General features: G+C 35.4%; 1 gene segment (V, D, J or C); it reads left to right on the top strand.

Moving 5' to 3' along the window:
- The first annotated feature begins 4,269 nt into the window (after positions 1-4,269).
- The window catches only part of LOC122808724, a 33,039-nt gene continuing 11,308 nt past the window's right edge, over positions 4,270-26,000 (top strand). The window contains 3 exon segments of the C gene segment in view: positions 4,270-4,357; positions 11,783-12,112; positions 22,820-22,837. Coding sequence covers positions 4,297-4,357; positions 11,783-12,112; positions 22,820-22,837 — 409 coding nt within the window.

Here is a 26,000-nt window from a genome sequence, read left to right as displayed (position 1 = left end):
CTATTAGACAAATTAGAAACCTTCATTTATCCATTTCCCTGATACTACAAAATAAAGTTTAAGATGCTAGAAAGGGATAACAACAGGATGGCAGAAAGAACAAAATATATGTCTTTGCATGTGCTTATCTTGCAGTGTGTACTTTACTGTTATGACTATCAAGAAATAAGGGGTCCATACTGTGACTTTAACATATCACCAAAGAAGCAATTAAAACCTGAGGATAGTATATTAGTTATTATTAATAGTTTTAACAGTCTAGAATGAAACAAGAAAAATGCAACATTTCAAAATAAACTTGAGAATGCAGTGCTAACCTCAGAGAACAGCTTATGCAGGTTTGCTTTGAAAGTGTAAGTGTGAATACTGGGTATGCATCGTACTTTGGAGAAGGAACACGACTAACTGTTTTAGGTAAGAGAAAATCAGGTATTTAAGCTTAATATTTTTAGCTAAGGCTGACTTTTTATACTGTTGGACTGTTCTTGCTTGCCTTTCCAGAGGGAGCATGTTGTGGTTTGTTTTAGGTTCTCATTTGTAACCTTGTATTACTTAATATTGTTTAGAGTTCATCAATAACAGACTGTATGTTTATGTGCATGGGCTAGGGAGGGAATATATTTAATCTATTTATCTTTTTCACTAGGGTTAATATCCTTTTTCTGTTGTTTTAATTGATTCAATTTATAAAATAGATGAGTTGAACTAAATCTGAGGAGTCCAAACTTGCCTTTTAGCCAGAGAGAGACACATCAGATAGCTTTACTGGCCCACATACATTGCTTTAAAAATATGTGTATATGGAATAATGCATTTTATAGAGTTGGGTGTGCACTTCTTTTGACATGCTTGGTATATGTCATAAGCTTTAAACACTGTGTAGTAAAAGAGAACAATATTTTGGAGAAGGAACAAAGCTGATGGTTTTAGGTAAGAATAAGTTACATCCTTAATGAAAAAGAGGGCTATGATTTTTTTACTGCATTATGCAGGGTTTTGTCATTTACTTGTGTATCTTCATGGATATTAAACTGTTACTGTCCTATTTATTTTGACAGATAAACAATATACATATGCAGTTATATGGCTGAAGTGATTGCTTATCATGAAATGCCTACATAATGCATTTTTCAGAAAAGAAAGACAGATGTCTTTTGTAAGTAAAGAGACCACAGCCTCCAGCCACATATCTGGGAAAATTGCCAAGCTATTTTTTTTCTGTGATAGGGCTATAGCTGTGAATTTAGCATTAGTTATTCCACTCAGAACTGATCACTGAATGGCATTGTTAGCTGAGGAAATTATCGTTATGTTTTGTTAATGCTGTTACACAGTGTGCTCTTATAACTCTCCACTGCAGTTTGGAGCTGGCACTAAGCTGACCATTCTAGGTAAGAAACTGAAACTTAAAACATGTAGTTTCAAGATTAACTTTGTTATACATGGGGCAGAAGCCATCTTTATTGAGACAGCTGCATGCAAGAGTAGCGGGCTGTGTTCCAGTTACTCTTTATTGCATTTTGAAGCAGGAAATAAACTAAAAGTTACTGCTAAGAAATAATACATTGTTTACATTAAATTTGGTACATAATCGCTTGGTGCATGGGCACACACACACACACACACACACACACACACAAACACAAAACATCTTTGTTCAGTCTTATGCTGTAGCATAACGATTAGAAAAAAGTGAAATAAAATGTGACAGTAAAAATATTGTAAACTCAAGACTTTGCTTTTCCTGTTGACAGAGAGATAGATATGGTGTAGGTGGGCCAGTGTTCATAAAACTGACTTAGGCTTTGAATTAGAGAATACTAATTCTTCTAAAATACAAATATACAAATGTGGATGCTGAATTGTGTTTGAGGATTTGACCCTCCTGTAAAGTGATTCACTTAATCACCTTCATTGGCTGTTTATCTGAACAGTTGTAAAAACTAAAGAAATGTAATTAGTGGTCTTTTCAGAACCCAAGTTCAGTTTTATGAAGGGATTGTAACTCTGTGCTCTGGAGCAAATGTCCAATATTTTGGTCATGGAACAAAACTGACTGTACTCGGTAAGAATGAGAAGCATTTCATTGCTACTATTTAAAAAAATATATACAAATTAAATAAATAGCAATTAACAACTGCAATCTGCCTGTTCTACAGAACATTTATGTAAGTTTCTAATGAGGAAATGCTTGTCAGGTTCTCATGGCTGTACAGGGGCATTATGATTGTTGTAATAAATCAGAATATTGCAGTTTTATTTTAAAAGTCTGTATTATTTCAATAATATATGAGATCATTTTTTGAAAAAAAAAAATTTTCTTAATTATAAGGAAGTAATGTGCCAGAAGCCTAGACTGCAGGCATACGGGGAGAATTTAGTAAAATTCATGTTTTATTCTTCATATTAAGTTTCTGAATAAATCTATCTTACATATCATTCAGTATTATTCACACACATACCTTTTATGAATAGGTTTAAAATACTAATAAAAGACGCTGGTGAGTGAGTGAAATCCTCACTGGACTGACATATTTTACGAGAGATTGATATTATCCTTTAAAAGAATAAACAAATCTGGAAGAGGAATTGTATTTCAGGATCCATTAAAATGACTCACTTATCTCAACAGTTGTGAAGACTAAAGAAATGTAATGTACAGTTTAATCTGGAGCCCTTTCAGAAAACAACTTTATCTTTTGTTTTATGAAGGGAATGTAACTCTGTGCTCCAATTTAAATGTTCAATACTTTGGACATGGAAGTAAACTGACTGTACTAGGTAAGAAAACACGAGAAGCATTTTGTTGCTAAATTTCCAAATAAATAAATAAATTCAATAAAAAGAAAATTAATATGTGTTGACAGTTTTTTCACAGAACTTTTTGGTCAGTTTCTGATTTAGAAATACTTATTAGATTTTTATGGTTGTACAGAGACACTATGAGTGATGTTTTAAATCAGGATCCGGCAGTTGTCTTATTTTACAGTTCTGAATGATTCCAGTAATATAGTCGAACACTTCTGGACAAATGTTTCTTCTTGTTTATCAGGAAGAAATGTTTCATCAGTTTCTTATCTTAAGATTCAGAAAAGTGGAGGTTACAGGCAAAGCTCTCAAATTCTTCACTCAGAAGTTAAAAAACAAATAATGTGAGACAACACTCAGATTCCAAACAGGCAGAGGATTTTGTGAAATTAATTTTTGTAATTAAATTTCTAAACAAATGTAAGTATCTTAAATATCATTCAATAATTTTGCACTCTTATTTTGTGAAGAATAAGAATTTTAAAATAGTGGCATTCATCAGTATTTTAGTATTGAAATCATCACTGGATTACTATATATTACAGGAGACAAATCGACATTTTAAATTGATATCTGAGAGACTTAGAACAGAAGAGGCAGCTGGTAGAAATGGTTGCAAGAAAGGGAAATATTTTGACAGAGAATAATATGTGAAAAGGAGATGAGGAAATTTAATAGTCAATACTGGACAACGCTGCAACCTTTCTTTAAATGTCTAGAGTAGAATAAAAGAGTTTTAGTAGCCAGAATGTTTTTTTTTTTTTTGTTATGGTAACATGTCAGTGTGCTCTTTTGATGTGCAGTACTTCAATGCAGGGACTAAATTTAACGTTGTAGGTAAGTAATGGTATATATGCATTGTGTTAAAGTATGGGCAGACCTGGCTACAAGAGGTGCAATGCTTTGGCAGTAGAACCTGGTGTATGTAGTAGAGATCACAGATATCCTCATACATGTATAGATGAGGTTAGTACCAGACCTGGTTATAAGAGGTGTGATGTCCTGGGAGTCTAACCAGGTGTGTGGTGCAGTGATCACTGTTGTCCTCATAAAAGTATAGATGACGTTGGTGCCATCTGAAGCAGAGAATAATCAGATAATCATTTTGACATACAAGATTCTATCTAGAACCAGGCTACATGAGGAAAGGCATACACTGAGGAAAGGTGATTACTTTGTGGTGCACCTAATATATCAACAAACAAGCACATACCACTTATGTTTTAAGTTAAGTGCATTCAGATGTAAAGTTGTAATGAAATTAGAGTAACACTTTTAAATATATATAACAACAACAGTGAGAAGAGAGTAAATTAACAGTAAATCTTTTTAATCATCAGGGATATTTAGGTGATACACAGATATTGAAATCTCAAATGTAGTAGTATGGTACATTTTTTTTACATTGTACAGCTATATATTAGGAAAAATTAATCTGATCATTAGTGTGTGCAGATTGTGGTGGGGTTTTGTAATAGCTACTAAACAATGTGTACTGGAGCAGGTTCAGTGCAGTATTTTGGAGATGGGACGAAACTCACAGTTCTAGGTAAGAAACAATGGAGCTTTCTTAATTACTGACCTTGGCTTATTGTTTGTATACTATATCATATTATATTAATATAGCTGGCTAGTCTATAGCCATCTTCTGGAAGTTGAAACATTAACTTTGAGTTGTTATCTTTCATGAAGCTGAAGAATAGCTAATGATATGCAGAGGGTACATTACTTTAAACAAACAGTGTTCTGTTACATAATCTGAGGAACAAATGATAAAGTATTTAGAAATACTAAGAATGAAAGTCCTATGTGCCTTGTTTTTTTTTTTTTTAATGAGGAGGGGTGCATGTGGCATATCAGAGCCACTGTTAATAGTAACTGTTTTTAGAGTTTGTGACAATGTTATCCAAATCAGATATTTTACTTCAGAGCTGCTGTCAGAGACAGTAATAACATAAATTTTACCATGGAAGAGTACCCCCGAGCAGATGCAGGGCTGATCAAGCCATCTGCAGTTTTCACTGACAAAACTTAATGTGTCTGTGAGATTCCATTCAAGAAAATATGTTTTATTTGCATATTTAACATGACTGTATCTCCAAATTATGTTGCCTAAGATATATATATATATATATATATATATATATATATATATATATATATTTCAGTTAGAAAGTAGTATTTCTGCACTGCCTGACAAGTAGGGGTGGTTACAGCCAGAGCATGTGGATGTGGGGGCCACTTCATTATCTTTAGCTTGTTAATGTGGGGGGGCACTATGTTATCTCTAGCTTGTAGGCACAGTATGAATAGTGGTGTAATGTAGGGGCCACTATGTTATCTATAGCTTGTAGATGCAGTATGAATAGTGATATAAGCAAATATGGATAACAAAACAATGAAGGCTATATTAGTAGTATTTCTACTTTCAACATGTCCATCAAAAAAATAAGGTCTACAAAAATAAAACCAAACCAGTTCAACACAAAACTGATTTCTTTAGTAAGAGTATTTAGACATTTATAGAAAAGTATGAGGAGGGGGAACAGAGAATGGAGATGAAATAAGACACCCTAAACTGCTGAAAGCAGAATACATGCCTCTGTCAAATGTAGGCTGTGCTTCCATTTCTAATAGTAGCAGGGTGACATTAAACTTCAATGTCAAAGTTGTTAATGGAGGAAAATATTAGTGACAGGATGAAGTCACGTACCATGTTATCCACGAAATACATTAATACCCATGTGCTATGTTTTCACATCAGGGATTTTACAAAATACCTTTATAGGTAAGTCATTGTTGACAAGGAATTGGTGTAATACTGTACATAAAGCCATGCTTTTCACAAAAGTATAAACAGATTATAGTGTATTGTAGTTATATATTTGTTTTCTACAGTAATAATTCACTTTTTATTTCTGTGATACTAATAAAAGGAACTCTGCAATTTTGATGCCTTTATTTTAATTAGATAGTGAGAATGTCAGCTACTGTTTGAATCTTTAGTAGTTCAGATTGCTATTATTCTTTTAGGAGGTAAACTTTAAAAAAAACACAATTTTTATTTATCTTTTTTCTTGGGGGGGGGGGTTAGAGTCTACTTTGTTTTGTTGAATCTCATTTCACTGAATTTCATTTCACCCCGACCACTTCGCTGAAAACTCATTTCACTGAATGTCATTTTACTGAACTGCAGTTAGTATATATGGTGCTGTGCAGAGTACTGTAAGGCAAGTAAAAGGTATATGCCCCTTTTCCCAATGTAGTGTGATCCTGGAGTTAGTACATATAGTTAGGGGAGGTATGGTGGGCACAGCCCCACATTGGGTTAGTGGGGGGGGGGGGTGGAGCCCCTCCCCCACTTAGTTTGAGTACATATTGTCTTCTAGAGAGAGTTAGTCATTAGTGTTGCAACTATGCATGTCTATTGTTTAAAATGTATTGTTTTTAAGTTTTTGGTAAAATACAATATAAAACAACAATTTGTGTTTTCAGCGATGTGGCTGGGGTGAAGTGAAATGAGATTCAATGAAACAAAGAAGACTCGGAGGGTTATTATCAAATACTCAGCTTATCTGGACATCTGTAGTAGTTCTGAAATGGATTAGTGTTGTAACTTTCTTTGGAAAGAGGCCAGTATATGAAATATGTAGACATTATTAATAGTACTGTTTTGCTTTGGTGGCATTACTGCATGTATAATTTTTTTTAATTTTTGTAATATATAGCTGGACACGTTTTATTTATTCACTTGGCAGTACAGATTAAATGGTGGTTGTAGTTTGTTTCTTTAATAGTGCAGATATAATGGCTTTATCTTTTGTTTGGGGGTGATAGATATGGTCATAAGAGTTGTCATATTGTTTTGGAGCCGGTCTTCTTCTCATGAGTTATATTGATTTTCAACAGGCATGTACTTGTGAATAATTCATCTTTCTACACATTTTTTAATAATAAAGACTGTTGAAGTGACACCGTGAACCAAGTGAAAAATGAGAAAAAAGGGGTTGTGGATAGGTAGATGGAATATATACAACAGTATGCTGACAAATTAATTTCTGAACTAAATATAACCTTCAGCTGGGTCAGAAATGCATAACTAGTTTTAAATGAAAAGCAGAACAAGTGAATAAAATGCTGATTCATTAAGTTTTACTCATAACTAGAAAAAAAGAACTTGTACCCTTAAGTAACATTTATAGTTTCTTATTAATATTTTTAAATGGCAAGAGCAATGGGGAATCAGCCATAAGTGTAATGCCATTCATCAGGTCCCTTTGACTTCACATAGTTATTTGTTAATAAAGCCTTATAAATGAAACACACCATCCATTGTGAGAAAACTCCATTCTATTGGTTCGTTATCAGAATTCTGAGACTCCATACCGGGAGTCCCAGTATTCTGAAATATAAATGGCAATTCAAAACAAAATAAGAAAGCAAATTCTAACGGTCACTGTTATACATTTTAAACATTTTGAAAGGTTGGTTTGCCTCTCTGAAGCCCTAATGTGTATGTGTGTGAGTGGGGGGAGTACATGAGGTTCTACTAACAAAGACACAGTTAAATAAAAAGCAACGCAGCAGCTCAAAAATAACATCTTTTGCAGAGAGAAAGCCCCCATTACTCCACTTGTGAGCAAGCATCCTATGCCCTCAGATTAATATACGCCAACTTTATAACTACATAATATTTGAGGAAGGTGAACTTAAAATAAGACAGTCCTTGGTCTCAAGCACACAGTTGTTTTGCTCTAATGCAACCAAGAAAGTTAATTGGCAACAAATGTGTGCCATGACAGCACAGTGTTACTGAGACTTGTACCTCCATATATCTACTCTGCTACTTATATATACTAACTCTGACATCACTATACTATACCATGCCTTAGAATATAGGGAAATCTCTGAAATACCATAGCGTCAAACTTAATTTATACATTTGAACTCATGACTCTATTAATCAATCCAAGGAACACAATTATAGTTATTGGAATTTCAGCAGGCATGCAAAAGTAGAATTGAGCAGAATTTTAAGTATTCATTAAATGCTAAAATCATGTCATTCTAAAGTTATGTATTTTGAAATTTAAATACACATACTAAATAGCACAAAATAACTAACTGTATGAGTCTCACAGATGTTATACTATCACTGACTGTTAGCATTCTAGTGGCCCTTGATTATTTTATACATTATAAAATGGGAACCTAAAATAAGTATTTCTGTATGTATAAAGTATATCCTGTGGCTCTGTATTTATTCCAGATATCATCCTGGCCCTGGACTACATCAAACTAAAAATAATAATAATAATAATAATAATAATAATAATAATAACAACAACACAACAACAACAATAATAATAATAATAATAATAATACCCCTAGAACTAACACAATAGGCCAGATTCCAAAAGAGTTGCTCTGAGAGTAAGTCTGCCCTAAAAGGCTTGCTCTCAGTGTGACTTACTTCTGTGTAAATCCTATCTATAAACAGGCTTAGAAAGGGAGGCTGATTCCAAAATACCTGCTGTCAGCCTACTACTATAAGTGTAAGTGGTCACTCACAGTGAGAGCAAGTCTTTTGGAACTGGGACCGATATTCCAGTAGTGCTCTTCCAGCCTGAAAACATAGCTCATCACAACATGGCTTTGTCTCTTTGTTATTGAAACTTTTTGTGACTATATTGTTCTTTTTACATACAAAATGTATGTTGCCACAGCGGAACTCCGGTTCGCTAAATGATTGGTAGTTGATTTTTACATGCCGCATTACCAGCCCTGATGTACAACCTTCAACGAAGGTACACCCATTCATACATGTCTCCATGCAGAAGATGCTCTAGCTGAGAATTGAACTGGACAGCATCTGACTGTGAGGCGACAACCCTACCACAGCACCACCACCGCAGATTTCTTTACTATAACTGGTCATGGCCTAAAAAGGGTTTGAGTAGTTTAGTCCATTTACCTATAAAATGAATAATTAAATAAATAAAATGAAATGGGTGCACACACAATTGATTAAATATTTATTGTTGACAGCAGGAAATCATTCCTATAACTTTGGATACTCATCTAAGACAAATGTCCCACCTTTCCTGATAGTTGTATTAACTGAGCTTATACCTGTTAGGAGACGTAGACTGCTGGGAAATCATGATTTCTTCCAAAAGAAAATAATTAAAAAACTGTTTCCCCAATTCCAAAAGGCTTGCTCTCACTGTCAGTGACATATTCCAATATAAGGCCTATCTATAAAGTAGGCTTACACTGGAATAAATCACTTATACTAAGGGAGAGTGTTTTGGAATCTGGGCTTGTTTATTTTATATCAAACATTCTATGAAGAGCATTTTATTCCTTCAATGAGATAAAAACAAGGAGACATATCAAACATGGCAATAATGCTTTAAAGAAAATGTGGGAAACATAGTTAAATATAACAGAACATAACAAATCTATCTGATACATTCTAGAAGTTTTTAAAGACTTAGGTTAATCTTGCATGAATGCCATCTGCTGTAGACCTTTTAGCATGCTTTGATTAAAATGTAGTTCTATGGATCTGAATTGCAAGGCAACATTAATAAAGGTAACCTTGCAGTGTATGAAAAATTAATATCACAGAATAATCAGCATGCAATTCTAAAGAATGCTGTTACACTGTAAATACTCCTAATAACATTAAAAGCAAATACTTTTACTGCAAAGTGCAATGCAGCTGTCCTTTTTACAGTAATGTGCTACTTTTACATTTTAAAGCTTTTAATGCTTTTTACTGTTTCATGAAAATATTTCAACTGTGTTGCAATGTTCTTATACTAATATAGCACTTTTTGTAAGTGTAATATATAACTTTTGGAATGCAAATAAATGATTTATAAGGGAGTCAGTGATCCCCTTTAGTGTATCTGCTTTAAATTTGATACTGTATGGGTCCTACTGATTTATGTAAGTATTAAATTTTAACATCAATGAATAGAATGGAAAGACCAAGCAACATTATAGTGTTACAGTACTAGAAACAAACATAGAATATAACAACAATAATAATAATAATAATAATAATAATAATAATAATAATAATAATAATAATAGTTTTGTTGTGTCTTTCGGCTTTTCCCGGTTAGGGGTCGCCACAGCGGAACTCCAGTCTGCTAATGATTGGCAGTAGATTTTTACGTGCCGAGTTGCCGGCCCTGATGCACAACCTCCAATGAAGGTACGCCCATTCACGCATGTCTCCACACAGAAGACGCTCTAGCTGAGAATTGAATAGGACAACGTCTTACTGTGAGGCGACAATGCTACTGCAGCACCACCACCACAGTAATAATAGTAATAATAATAGTAATAATAATAGTAATAATAATAATAATAATAATAATAATAATAATTTCTCCTCCAGGCTCCAGTAAACAAAGAACAAAGGGTATGGTTCTATACTGCTTTCCTCTGCATACACTCATTTTCCCATATCAATGTTACTGGCATTTTTTTTCCAAATTTGACTCTTTGTAGCTGGCATTGCATTAAGAAACTTACAAAGGCTTAAGTGCTTGAACAGAAAATAGTAGGGCACAGCTATATACTTAACAGTCTGCCAGTGATATAGTGAGATTTCTTAAGCTCTTACACTATATAATGGATAAAAAAATAACTTTACCTGGAGACTGGTGATGACTTGTATATTCTATGTATTACTACTGATTGCCTATACCAAATACAACAGTATGTAGCATTTTATAACTTATACCAAATACTGCAGTATGCATCATTTTTATAAGATTTTTGACACATCCTACACTACTTGTGTGACACATGGAAAAGTAAATAACCATTAGCCTGAAGTGTTTAGGATGGAGAAGCTAGAACTCATTGCACTGGTTTGGTGCAGACTTTTAAAATAAAGTCAATACCTAATTTTCAGTGTTTCAGTGCAGCACTGGGTATGTTATAACCTGGGTAACCATGCACTGAAACACTGAAACTGCATACATAGTAGAATACATGTTTAGTACAAAGGTTGTTGTGGGTGTAAAAAAAGAGAGAATGCATAAATGTGTGAATGCCCATTTGTGTGAATCACACGGTTGAATTTAGTTGTATATAGTGTAGGCTAAGCTGGAGAGTGCAGCAAAATTAATGTTTGAATTAAAAAGTGGTGGTTGTAAAGATGTACAAGGCTGTATTATAACACAAGTGTTTGTGGGTTAGGTTTAGAATAAGAGTTAGAAAAGGGGATAGATGCAATGCTGTGCATATTTTGTGTTGTGTGTGATCTGTATCCTTTTGTCTTGTGTAGTGGTACTGCTTAGGAAAGGAATTTTTAGTAACATAATATGTAATGTTCGGGTTACAGACAGAGGTAGGGTTAGAGTTACAGTTAGGCTTAGCACATGAGTAAGGTGGGTGTGGGGGGTCTTAGTACAGTTTTGGGAAAAGATAAGAGAAACAGCTGAGAGATTAGTGTCTGACTGGTCAGTTGTGCTGTATAGTGAACTTTCTTGTGAATAGTGCTGATAGAGGTATAGCGATGATAGTAATCATGGAATCATTTGGGTAATTACAAAAGAGATGCTAATCATAAGGGTCTCATCTACAGATTACACAAATACAGTTGCAGAATTCTTGGCTAGATACACAGGTGCCCAGAAATAACATATTCTGTTCAGAAATCAACTAGTTCTGACATAATCAGGGCTCAGCAATTTTCATAACAGATTAATTCTGGGGAGGGGGGGTAGATCAGGAGGAATCTTGAAGGACAATACCATCATTATTACGGAGAACATATATAAATAGCACCATGAATATATGCATATCTTTATAGTGTGTGTGTGTGTGTGTGTGTGTGTGTGTGTGTGTGTGTGTGTGTGTTTTACACATCCAAGACCATTCATTTAAATAACTATTCACATTAAAACATTTCACTACATGTGACAATATCTTATGATTCTTTCCATAGAAAAGGAACCCCAAGTACCTAAAGTCTCCATATTTCATCCATCAGTGGATGAGATAAAAAAGAAAAAGAAAGCCACTCTGGTCTGTGTGGCATATGACTTCTATCCAGATCATGTCAGCATCACGTGGATAATCAATGAAGACGAAGCAAAAGAAGGAGAGTTTAAAACTGATGATTACCCAGCTGAGAACAATAAAAACTATAGTATGACCAGCCGTCTGAGAGTTTCATCTTATGATTTTCTTAATCCCCAAAATTATTTCCAATGTGTTGTTAGTTTCACACTGAAAGAAGCAAAATATATAAAAGATGGCATTTATGGCAGAAAAGGTGAGTGTCTTTTATGTCTTTACAGCCTTTGATTCAGATTACATTATTCTTACACAGAAAGAGATCTTTATACATTACATTTCAGTGACTGTAATGAGGCCGGCATAAATATAAAATGTTAGCAAATTAAGACTAGTATGGATATACAAAGTTTACAAAGGAAGCTGAGAAAATCTTTAAATTGTAGATACTATACAGACAAAATAGCTATGTAAAAATAGTACACCATACCTCAAATGTTGTTTCTTATTCCCAGAACATGGGTTTCATTTCCTCTGTTTGAGTTATAACAGTCAGTTTCTTAATGAATTCTTCAAGAGTGCATTATTACCATTTAACTATGACTGATATGTCAAAACCAGACTCTAACGGTCTGTTATGGAATAAATATTAACATATGTATAACAGATAAAATATTTGTTATAAAGTGAGGGCATCATAGTGCATGTTGAATAACAAAGTGAATTACACAGTTTCCTGATAAAGGTTATACATGACAGTGAAGCAAAGATATTAAATAGAAAATTGTGTACATTTAGAGATGTTTATTATCTCCAGACTACTCATCCTTTCTTTTTGCATATTTCCTCCCTGAGGTAAGCATCAGATATTAGTTAACAAATCGTTATTCTCTCACCCAATATATAAACTGCTTTGTGTCTTAAATGCATTCTTAAATTTTCCTGCCAGGCCTCCTTTCAAGAAACTGTTTGAAATGTCAGGACCCACACTAACAAGTCCCATAATGGTTAGACTGAATGGTTGAAAAAAACCAAACTTAAATATACTTAGTATGAGGTGGCTATTTCTCAGAATATTCCCTTTTTTCTGAGATATGATGATCTTGGAGTAGGTATATATAAGCTTGGGAGTGTGTGGAGGCTTGCCTCCAACATCAGGGGGCACAGGGGGCAGAAAAGAAGATTAAAGGAGAAAGGCAATGTCCGATATTTGCTCTTCTCCTGTATTTTCAGTGTTTTTTTCAGCATGTCGGCACACATTGTTACAAGTGCTGACATTTCAATAAGGAATTCTCTTTTTCATTATATCATCACTTTTTTCTGCATTAAATCTGTTACATATTATAATGCCATCAGCAAAAAAAAAAAACAAATCTTTCGTTTTTTATCACTTTAACCCATGCATCCAAATTTCTTATTTAGACATTTGTTTATTACTGTATTATGTATCTATAAAAAGGTTTTAGGTCCTTCCATGACTGAAGTGACTACACTTCCTACAGTGTGTGAAATTAACCTGAACTTGTAATATAGTATATGGTGATTCCTGGTATTCCATTGTAATAAAACAGCTGTACTATAGGTTACCCAAAGTTATTTGTTAAGTAATAACACAGTTTGTTTTAACACTATTAACGTAATAACATGTTTATTAATTGTATCCATATTTTCCATCCGTAATATAATCACATAACTTTTAACATTCACATTGTTCCTCAGTGGCTGGTTAGTGTAGGTAAATGTTAGCCAAATTGTGCTGAAAGGCCATTATTTGACTAATAACCAGATGTCAGAATCAAACCCTGTAACTCGTGTTTATGAAGTGAAGACCTTAACTGTTATGCCAACTGCCTTTTGACATGCTATTATTGCAAAGTCATGGAAAAACTGCCCATCAATCCTAACTCATCAGCAGTCAATCCTGGAATTGCTTGCATATGCAGATAAAAAGTACTGCCATCTCTTATTTAAATGACACAGACAAAAATTAGTATGTTAAAATGAATTACCGTTGTTTTAGACATGCAGCTTAAGTGACACTGCTGACTATTTTGTTGAAATCACAACAGAAATGTAAAAATAAGTCCAAGCATATTTCTTTTGCACCAGTGTAGCTTAGCACTCCGACTGCTGCATCAGAGACCCATTATTGTCCTGGGAAGCTCCTTAGCAATGCATGCTGCAAACAGGGAATGGAGATCTGGTGATGCCTTTATCCTTGAGATATACAGGACTTTCAGCAGGTATGAAATATCAGCTGAGTCACTTCTTCCCCATTATATCCAGTATTTCCTTACCCCATTCATTGCAAGATAGCCTCTCCCCTTTTAAGTCACTATCACTAATCTGAAAAGTGAATCCACCTAACATTGTGCTATCATACAAGCCTGTATTTCAATACTTTTTTTTACTAATAGTTCTAGAATGGATAGAAATACATTACCATCAGTCCCCTTCATCCTCCTTTTTATATAGGGTCAGGGTGTCAAATCAACAGTCACCATCTCTCTCAATTAAATGCCATTCTCCTATCTTCTTTGACAGCTATGCCTGACTGTTGCAGGCCTTCTTACACAAAATCCTTCCATGTCTTTGTTGGACATCCTGATTTCCTCTTTCTTTCTTCATGTCTCTACCAAGTCATCTTCACCAGACTTTCTTCTGTTTTTCTGCACGTGCCCAAACACTATAATCTGTTCTCTTTGACTTCCTCTATAAATTGACTGTGTTAGTGTCTACTGTGGTGTCCTCATGTTTTCATCTGTCCCATACTATGCATTCTACCATCCATTTCAGGCATATCCCCATCACCATCCCCTTTACCTTCCTCAACTGTTCCTCTTTCAATGCCCAGGTTATTAAACCATGCAGAATTACTGTCCACATCACTGTTTTGTATTGCAGAATTACTGTCCACATCACTGTTTTGTATGCTTCACTTTTCAGCTTCTTTGGTATTCTTCTGTCGTATACATTACCCCTGAAACTCTATGCCAGTTGGCTGCATCCCCCCCCCCAATTTGAGCGTTGATCTCCTCATTCAGATTCCTTGGACCTACAACCACTGCTCTCAGATGCTTGAAGATGTTAACCTATTCAGCTACTTTCTCTTCCATCTCAATTTTTAAATTTTTCTCATTTCCCCATTTGTTGCTATGCCAACTGTCTTGTCTGTGTTCATTTTCAATCCTTGTACTTTCAGCTTTGAATACAATTCCCCTGTCATTTGCTGACATTTTTATTCAGCATCTGCTTGCAATTACACACCATCTGCATCCAACAACTTTTTTGATCTGTCCCCTGTGAATTGTTTGCTAATGTAGTCCGCAACCAGTATGAAAAATAATGGGCTCAGAGTGGAATCCTGATGAACACCCACTCCCACTGGGAACTAAACACTGTTCGTACTTGTGTATGGGGTCCTTGTACATTGCCTGCACTAATTCAACCAGTGATTCCTGTGACTTCAAACCACTGCAGGGCTGACATAACTTTCTTGGGACCTTCTGATTTGCTTTCTCCAAGTCTAGAAATGTCCAGCTGGACACATTTCTCATCAACAGCTTCTTCTTCTGTATCTGTCTCAATGCAAACAACAGGTCAGTTCTGCTACAACCTGATCTAAATCTGAACTGCTCATCTCCTATCTTACTTTTTTCTGCTCTATGTATTCATTTATCAATCACCCTCTCCATCACTTTCAAGCAGTGTGAGAGGAGTTTTCTCCTTCTGTACTGCCCACAGTTGTGAACCCCCCCCCCCCTTGGTTATTTTGCAGTGGTACTAAAATGCTTGCTTTGCAGTCATCTAGAATACGACTTTGCTGTCAAAACTGCTATGAAAACCTGAGTTCCCATTTCTTCCCTAACTGACCCGACATCTTGACCATATCTGCTGTGACTTCATCTGGGCCTGCTGCTTTCCTTGAATTAATTTTTCTTAGAACTAGCCTTTCTTCTAGGGCGGGTTCTTTTTCCTCTTTCACTGAAGTCTGTTTATGAAATAGTATGGCTTCTCTGGGGTTTTCTTCATTCAGATGCTGCTAGAGGTACTCTTTCATTCTGTCTTTGATGTGCAGTGAATTGGTGAGCAGATTTTTGGTGGTCTCCTTTATAAATGGTGTGTGATAATTACCTTTTTTTTATTATTCTGTCTTGTCTTTTAAACTGATAGAGTTTCTTTGAGCCATCTTCTGAGGCATTTTCCAGATGCTGGTAGAGTCCCTCTCATATCTTGTTCCTTGTGATTTTTATTGCTGTTTACCCCTTTTATTAGCTATCCTGTATTCCTTCTTAGCTTGGTATGACTTTTCTACCTCCTAGTTTTCCTGCATTCCTTCTCTCTTTTGGTATTTTCAATAGATAACCATGTAAATGTGTGCAGATGTGAATATATTTCTATGTATATATATATATCGGTCCCCTTCACATGGTCGACATTTCACAATGTCGACATTCATATGGCCGAGACCATATGATCGACATTTGAAATGTCGACCATGGGGAACCAGCATCTCTGTACAGTGCGGAATGGAAAGATTTCCATTTCCGCATTGTAGTGCGATCTCGGAGTTGGTATATTAAAGTTACGGTGGGTGTGGGGGGGCAGCGGGGTGTAGCCCCCCCTGCTAGCATTGTTAAAGTTAGGGTTTTTTTGTCTGCTTGTATGTTTGACATTTCAAATGTCGTCCATATGGTCTTGACCATATGGGTTTCAACACTGTGAAATATCGATCATATCAAGTAGACCCATATATATATATATATATATATATATATATATATATATTTATTTATAATGTATAGATTTGTACCACATTTATTTTTCATAATCATATTCATCTTCACAAAGAGTTATAGACACAGATGGATGAGGAAGACTATGGTATGACAATCCAAAATTGAGTAGATGGTTAAAGTAGTAGCAAACTGTGAAGGGTAGAATAGACTACTCACTAGCCAATCCCTAGCAACAAAATCACCAAAATCCACAGAAACAAACCAAATACACCAAATGAAAGCTGGTGCCTGGACCCAAAACAACTGTTCTCAAGGTATCCAATAAAAGCCGCCAAACTTTTAAAATTCAAACACTTTAATAACGTAAAAACAATAAAACATGAACGCTTTCATTTAAAACAGTGTTAAACTTCATCAGATATAGTACTTAGGTTCATAGGTTCATAGGTTCATACTAGGCTATCTGCCCAAGGGCATTTACAAGCCTAGCCCATCATTTTGTGGCTTACGCCACCCCTTTAGTATGGGGAACTATACCATTATTTTTGCTGTGCCTCTCACAAAGCAGTGACACTGTAGTAATCCTCCTGAATATCCACATCTCCCATCCATTGGTCTCTTGAGATCCTGTCTTGAACAAGGCCAGCGGTGCTCTGCCTCACCCTCCATTTGGGTCTTTTTGTGATGAAGTCTTTGGGTGATGAATCTATGAATCCTCTATCCTTAAGTCTCACGCCCTTGTGGCGGTGAGTCTCTTTTTGAGGTGAAGCTCATATGTGATGGATCTGGATCATTTTCTTGTATGTTGGGCAAGGTATCCATTTGATGCGGTGGCGACTAGAGTAAAATGCCTTGTCCTGAGCAGGAGCTGACCACCTTCAGAAATTGGAGGGTATGTAGGTTTTTTGTGGCCTACATATTTTGGAGAGGTTTCCTTTTTGTACATTCCGAATGGGGCATTGTACCAGATCATTTGGTCTGTGTCGGGTCAGATACATTCTCAGGGATGAAGATGTTGATCTCATTGAGTGATGGAGTGATGAGTAAGGAGACTATGACCTCCCTCTGAATGTGATGGTAAGAATGGTGATTCCCTAAACTATCAAGCTGGGTCTAATCCCTTTAATAACAGCTTACATGCAATAATGAATGACCTATATCAATGCTAACCATGGGTGCAGTTGATTGGACTTCTTATGCTCAGTGGTTGCCACCTATTTGGGGCACGTGGCTCTGGCTTTTTTTATCCGTGACTTATTATTTGGTTTTTGGCTCTGTAACAGTGTTTTTTCTACTTCTGACAGTGCTTCTGTGAGAGGAAAACTTTGTCGCTCTGTGGCTGTCAGTTTTTGCTTCACATCTGCAAACTTTGTCACAAAAGACTATCATGTCAGCTTTTACTGTTAACAGTTGCTAAAAAGCAGATGACCCCCAGATCTGAGCCCAGGACTGCACACCTTGGCCAGTGCTTTTTGATCTTGTGTCTGATGGGTTAACATTTAGTGGGCCAGGACTTCGTCAACAAGCCACCGAGTGTGGATTTATTACATCGAAGGGGATGTATGGGTTAACATTATGTTTGTGGTTTTTCTCATCAATGGCTTTGTATCAGAGCCTTAGCCAGATCGAGGTGGGCTTTAAGGCATCGACTTTCAATATGGCTGGGGTTTTCAATTCAAAAGAAAAAAAATTCTAAACTGTTTGGAATGCCTTGTCCATTAAAAGAAAGTCTCTGGCTTCATAAAAATTTGTCAAGCTTTCCCTGCATAATTATTTATCGGGTCCATATATTTTTGTAGTGGGACCACAGTGCTAATGGGCCATACTGGAGTCGGAGCCAGTCCATTATAATCCTCTGCATGGTGGCCCCACGATTGGGTTTACCAGTGTTTAATTCAACAGGCCAGTGAAGGACCTGAGTGTCCCATGGATAAGGTGTGAGTTTGGTTATTGCAGTTCTCTAGTGGTGTATCAGGTTTTGAGGGCTGAGCATGGAGCACAGATATCTTGTGCTTTAGAGGGAGTTAAGCTGGCGTGTGAACGGTTTGGGCTTGGCAGAACTGGCATGCTCTGTAGGATTTGGGGAGGGGATCATTTCTCAACTAGTTCTGTGAAATATCTGGGAGTTTCCTCCTAGGAAGTTTCCATAGCTAAAGATATCCTCACAGCCAGTGTTTGAGGCTTTAGCTATGTTCTGACCGAATCAGTTGGTTGCTCTTAAAGGTCTTCTCCTATTTTTATATAGCCTTATTTTTGTCTTATTTTGAGCTGTTTGCTTTTGCTTTTTATAGCTTTTTGCTTTTATTTATAGAAGAAGGCCTTTTTTTGGTCTTTTGTGTTTTTATTTATTTTTTAGTCTTAGTGATCTTTGTTTTGCTTCTTGGCTATTTATTTTTTAGATGCTGAGGCTGTTTTGGTAGAGTTTGCTTTATTTTGGATTTGCTCAGAGTTGCCAGTCCCTTCCTTGCGGGTTAGTTAAGGTTTGACCTGGGATTGCCTTTAGAAGGCTAGTCTGCAGGGTTTGGTAGAAATTGTTTGCTGGCAGTTCAGTCTTAGTGGTACTGATGAAGACCACAGATTAGGAGGTGTTTGTAGAAGTTATTCACCAGTGGGAGTATACTTTTCGGTCTTTAGTTTTTAAACTGGTGACCTGTGAGATTGGGATCAGTATCGGCTCTCCTCTCCATTAGATCTTGAATTTGATCATAGTGGTGTGGGATGATTCAGGAACTTTTATGTTGAGGTGTTTGGGCTTGAGTATGTTCCTTGGTCTTCGGGTGAATTAATTGAACATATTTCCTCCTTAAGTACTTCCTACTTGCATTTGATTGGTTATGCTCTTGCTTACTTCAACACCACAAGGTCCCGTTTTAAAGTTACAGTGCCAGTATTACATATAGTAATGTTATTGCTTTCTTCAAAGATATAGTACTTTATACAGAATTGCATTAAAGAAAATAAGGCAAGTTTATTGGCTTTAAACTATTTTCTTCCTCACCACTGCCTTTAACTTTAGAACTGGGGTAATTGAACTGTGATTATTGATACCTGGCCAGCTATCAGCTTGCAAACGCACTTGTCATTTCAACTCTTTTAACTCTAAGTGAACACCCCATGCCTTCTTGTCATCAATACAAACTTGATCAATGACCATGAACTTGAATTGATGTCCTACTTGGTCACTAACATGTTTAGCCAAAGCATTGTTTAAATTGTTCTTTCTAATGGCATATTCATGCTCGTAACTTCTCTGGCAAAACCGCCTTTCCATTTTGCCAGTATAGAATACTGAGCATGAATCACAAATAGCAATATATACCACTGCTTTTGATTTAAAATTATATTTCCCTTTTATTTGATATGTTTTGTTTTGCACAATAAACTTGTCTCCTGTCTTTATTTTGTGGCACCAAGTGCATGCTCCACATTTGGTCATACCATACATGCCATTAAAATGTTCTTGCCCTGTATACTTTAATAAATCCTTAAAGGCTATTCCCTTCTGGTACACTATAGTAAGTCTTTCACCTACATAGTTCCTAACACAAGGGTCTTCTAACAAAATGGACCAGTTTTTCTCAAATATCCATTTCAAACTTCTACAATCTTCACTGTAAGTAATAATCAGAGCTTTAGAAAAATCCTGGCTGTTAGCTAGGTGCAACTCCTGTGCTGGCTGACCCTCAGAAATGGGGAAATCATCCCCTAAGGACATATTCACATTCATATTGGTATCCTGGCTACTAATTCTACCCATCATATTCCTAGTTTTAAGGATGGGTCTAAAGTAGCCTCTTTTGATCATTACCTCCTGCACTAGCTCATATATCAAATTGCTTGGATATGCTCTCTTCAAAAACATTGAGTGTAAGGTGCCGCATTCCTCAATAAAATCTTCTGGCCTGGTCACCATACAAGCAGCCCTCACTAACTGTCCTTTGACAACAGATCTCTTTTGATGTTTCGGGTATGAGCTGCTGTAATGTAGGAAATAGATGGAATATGTTTACTTTCTAGGTATTGTGGCTATATATCTCTCATTAACCTTGTCTTTGACTAAGTGGACATCCAAATTGTCCATATAGTTTGAGTTGATATTCCAAATAAAGTGCAAAAAGCTAGTTGTGCTGTTAATATAGCTTAATAAAAATTATTTGAGGGACTCTTCTGAACCTTTCCATATCAAACTGATGTCATACTGGAACCTATAATATGTTATAATGTAATTATTAAACTTGGTGTTAAAAATGTAATGTCTCTTCCAGTGGGCTATGACAATGTTTACATATCCTCCCCTACAAGGGGACCCCATGGCAATCCCTCTTTTCTGCATGTAATACTTATTGTTAAAAGAAACAAAATTATTACTAAGAACTAACTCTAACAATTCCATAATAAGGTTGATTTTCTCATGGGACATTCCCTGTTTCATTAACATTTCATTTACCCATTCTAGTCCTATTAGTTGAGGAATAACTGTGTACAAATCGCACACATCAATAGTTACCATTATGTCTTTCGGGTCATATTCAATTCCATTCATACATTCTAAAAAGGACCATGAGTCTCTACAAATGTGACTCTCATTTTTAAACACTTTTTAAGTTCATAGTCTAAATATTTGGCACATGCTGATGTTATGAAGTCCCTTCCATCCACATGTGGCCGCATGGGGGGATTGTCAATACATGTGTGGATCTCAGGGATTCTAAAGAAAACTGGAACTCTTAGCATTGTGATGTTTAAATAAGTATATAAATTAAGATCTATCCTTTTCTCCAAGAAAATGTCACTCAACTGGGTGGTAATTCTCCTGTATGCCCCATTTAATTCATTTAACGATATCTCTTCGTAAGTATCAGTATTTAAGATCTCATTCATTTTGCTACTATACATCTGTACACTCATAACAACAGCCCCTCCTCCTTTGTCTGGTTTCATTATTCTGACTTTCTCTGCCTGTAATAGTTTTAGGGAGTCTTGTTGGTAGAGTCCCTCTCATATCTTGTTCCTTGTGATTTTTTATTGCTGTTTACCCCTTTTATTAGCTATCCTGTATTCCTTCTTAGCTTGGTATGACTTTTCTACCTCCTACTTTTTACTTTTTCCTGTATTCTTTCTCACTTTTGGTATCCTCAATAGATAACCATGTAAATGTGTGCAGATGTGTGTGTGTAGATATATATATATATATATATATATATATATATATATTATATAGATTTGTACATTTATTTTTCGTAATCATATTCATCTTCACAAAGAGTTATAGACATAGACAGATGAGGAAGACTATGGTATGACAATCCAAAATTGAGTAGATGGTTAATGTAGTAGCAAGCTGTGAAGGGTAGAATAGACTACTCACTAGCCAATCCCTAGCAACAGTCTCCCAAGTCTTCCTGTGGGATGCTAGGCATTCCCAAACAAGTTGAGAGATATAATCCCTCTAATACTCTCTAAATCTGCCCTAGAGCCTCCTCCCAGTTGACTGTAGCTGCTACACCTCCCATACCATTTGTTTAGAGAGTATTCTTACAAAGTGTCCAAATCATTTCAATAGACTCTTGTCAATATGGAACAGCAATGGTTATAGTCTAAGGTCCTCTCAGTGTTTTAAGCTTCCAGCAACCACTTTGCGATTTATGATTGGCCCATATGCCAGTATACAAGCCAATCATAAATCACAAAGCAGAGCCACATCTGTTCAGTAGTTCTGTAATATCCTTTATATATATTTCTAGAAAGCCACATGCCATAAAGAATGATATATGACCAAAACTGCAGATGAGTATGTACTGAACTTGATAATATTGATAATATTGCACTGTACTCAAACTTTACTTTTAAGATCTTAAGATATTAAGACTTGTTGCAAGGAGACATTCAAGTATTTATCTTTTGGGGTTTTGGTATGTATAATGGCATTAGCAATCACATCATGTTGTTTTATTTATGTATTCAATACATCTGACAGATGAACATTGCAGTTCCATTTTATATACATACACACACACACACACACACACACACACACACACACATATATATATATATATATATATATATATATATATATATATGTCTAAGTTATCATTCTCATTTTCTCAAAATCATGCATTTTGACCTTTCTGGATATTGTAATGTTGTAAGTAAGCATATTTTCATACTGTGCATTTAGGGTAATTGCAGCCTGTAACATTAAAATATTTTATTTCCTTTTACAGCCTGTGGAATGACTCCAGGTAAGTTTAAGTTTTATGCGTAATTATATTTCATGCATGTGTGTGTGTGTGTGTGTGTGTGTGTGTGTGTGTGTGTGTGTGTGTGTGTGTGTGTGTGTCTGTGTGTATCTTTGTATATTTATTGAATAATATATTATAAACTGCACTAGCATGGTGTATTGCTATGGTGTGTGTGTGTGTGTGTGTGTGTGTGTGTGTGTGTGTGTGTGTGTGTGTGCACGCACGCATGTGTTTATCTTTGCTCATATATTTAAGAAACAAAATGTTAATTTGTTATAGAATGTAATATTACGGAGTATTGCTATGACTTATTTGGACTGTTGGCCATAAATGTACAGAGTTACTAACTTGCATCCACCATTTGATGATATTCATTTATCTAATAACATCACAAGTGTGAATATTTACACAAACAGCTGAATCAAGGATTTGAACTTCCACAACATATAAATAAAACATGTCAGAGAGACAGACTCATTAACCAATAGTTACTCCATCTCTGGAACAAAGTTATCTTGTATGTTAAGCAGACTGATACCCTTGACTCACTTTGACAACTGGATAGGTATCCATTTGGGTAGATGCACATGGTCTTTGGGTCTATTTGCCTTGTAGTTTCTATGATCCGGTGATCCTAAGATACTCCATTACACCACTATAAAATGAAATATATAGTTTGTAGAAATCAATAACCATTTTGTGCATACACTATTTACATAGTTCTAATTTTGAATAACTAGGCATCTACAGTTAAATAGTAACAAATATATTATTTGACATGAACCTAGTGTCAAACAAAATAAAATCTTCTAATTAAATTATGCTATAGGATTTATTATAAGTCATAGTACTAACAGATTATCTCACACCAGTTACTGATTTTTTTATTATTTCATTGTATTAATATGGTAATTTCATTGAATATATAGATTTCCTTTTTTCATTCATCACAAAGGTCAAACAAGAAGGAAAACAGTGCTGCTCGGTGCAGTAATAGGGTGCAGTTAATTTGTGTCCTTAGAGTAACAGTACTGTAGTAAGACATGTAGAACCTGATAATCATAAGGTTAATGCTGTATGATGACAAAACATGCTGACATAACTTAACATGAAACCAGTCATCAGGAGATCATATAGAACAACATTCATGAGAAGAGACTTGGATAGTTTTCTTAAGCACAAATCCTCAAATTACCTAGATTTAAGCACCATTTTTGAAAATACTTCTATACCTTTCCAAATTGACTATACAGTAGAGAAAACAAAACAAATGCATTTTGCTGGTTCAAATATTTTACTTTTTTCCCTGGTGTTGTGACTTCTCAGTTACTTCTACAATTTAACAGGTGCTATTGGAGGTAAGGGAGCATATGTCCACTTAACAGTATATCCATGCTTTCACAGCCTGTGAATCTATGCTTTTAGTTGTGCACATCTGGTAAGAAACCTCTGTCTTTATTCTAGAGCCATTATTGGCCAAAACACTAACGAAGAAGCTACTTTTCATTTTTTTCCCATTAGTGTTCCCAAGCTTGCCATCAGTGGCTCAGTTACTCCATTTTCCTTGAGTGCTACTATTCTCATAAGGGCTGGGACAGCATGAATTGCAGGTTGGGAATGGAAAGTAGACTGTCGAAAACAATGGGAGACAAAGGCCCAAAATTAGTGATATTACTCTAATTCACTTAAAGTTTTAATAAAACAACCAATTTTGTGTTAACATACTTTTGCTGAAGAATATGAAGCATGAAACTCTGATGTTTGGTGTTATTGACTGACTGTAATGCTTTCACCATGAGTGGATGAAGTTCAGCAACCAAGGATCGAAATCCTTGAAATCCACTTCCCCCCAAAAAATGGCCGAAAAAACACTTTTTTTTTTTGCAGGGACAAGCCCTGTGCACCCTGAAACTTATATATACCAACTCCACAGCTGTACTAACTCAAAGAAAAGGGAAATTACCCCAAAAAAGAACATCAGTACTGGTAAAACTCACTGACAGTGATCTCCTATGGAGGTACTCTGATCCTGTGGGAGGTGAACCCCGAGCAAATGTTTGAGAAGTCAGTCTTCATAATTTACCAAAAAATGAGAAACAAAATTATGAGGGACAGGGCAACATTTTTAAGCAAAAATCAAGGACATTCTTCAAAATTCTGGACAGTTGATAGATATGTGAAGTGTAGAAAACAACAGCATCACTCCAATACTTAATGAGTATTAATAATAAGTGTTTAACAACAGCACCACTCCAATACTTAATGAGTATTAATACTGTGTTTAACAACAGCATCACTCCAATACTTAATGAGTATTAATAATAAGCGTTTAACAATAGCACCACTCCAATACTTAATGAGTATTAATACTGTGTTTAACAACAACATCACTCCAATACTTAATAGGTATTAATAATAAGTGTTTAACAACAGTACCACTCCAATACTCAATGAGTATTAAAAATAAGTGTTTAACAACAGCAGCACTCCAATACTTAATGAGTATTAATAATAAATGTTTAACAACAGCATCACTCAAATACTTAATGAGTATTAATAACAAGTGTTTAACAACAGCATCTCTCCAATAATTAATGAGTATTAATAGGCGTTTTCCTTCTTTACCTTCTTTTTGGACTTCAAAAGACAAGTAAACAAGTAAAAACTGACACATTATAAACAATTACAGATATGTCATAAAACAACCAGTCAGTTTTTCAGATTGAATTAGTTGTTAATATTCTTCCAGGTTTTAATGGATACCTCAGTGTAAAACCTGAGATGAATTCTATAAGTTTTGATTTATTAACATTTGCTAACATGATAAGTGCATTGATTCTTTAACCATTTCAGGCATGACCTGAGTCACTTTGAGAAGAGGCAAACAAGACATGGTATAATATTACTAACACTTGTGTAATACTGAGACTAAAGATACCGAGTTTTGGCTAATCCCAATAGAAGGACTTACAATGAATAATAACATTTAAAGGTAACAATGATATAGAAGGGTAAGATCCCCATTGTTTACATTCAGTGAACTGATACCTAGTATAATATTGTCAGCTGTTAACATACAGATAATATTAATATCAACAGAAATTGCTTTGGTGTAAGCCATAAATTGTGAGACCACATAAGGATGATAGATGAATTAGATGAT

The sequence above is a fragment of the Protopterus annectens genome, chromosome 8.part0, assembly GCF_019279795.1.
Source record: "Protopterus annectens isolate FY-2018-M chromosome 8.part0, PAN1.0, whole genome shotgun sequence".
Classification (NCBI taxonomy): domain Eukaryota; kingdom Metazoa; phylum Chordata; order Ceratodontiformes; family Protopteridae; genus Protopterus; species Protopterus annectens.
Note: the sequence above shows the minus strand (reverse complement) of the source record. Positions and strands in the feature narration are given on the sequence as shown.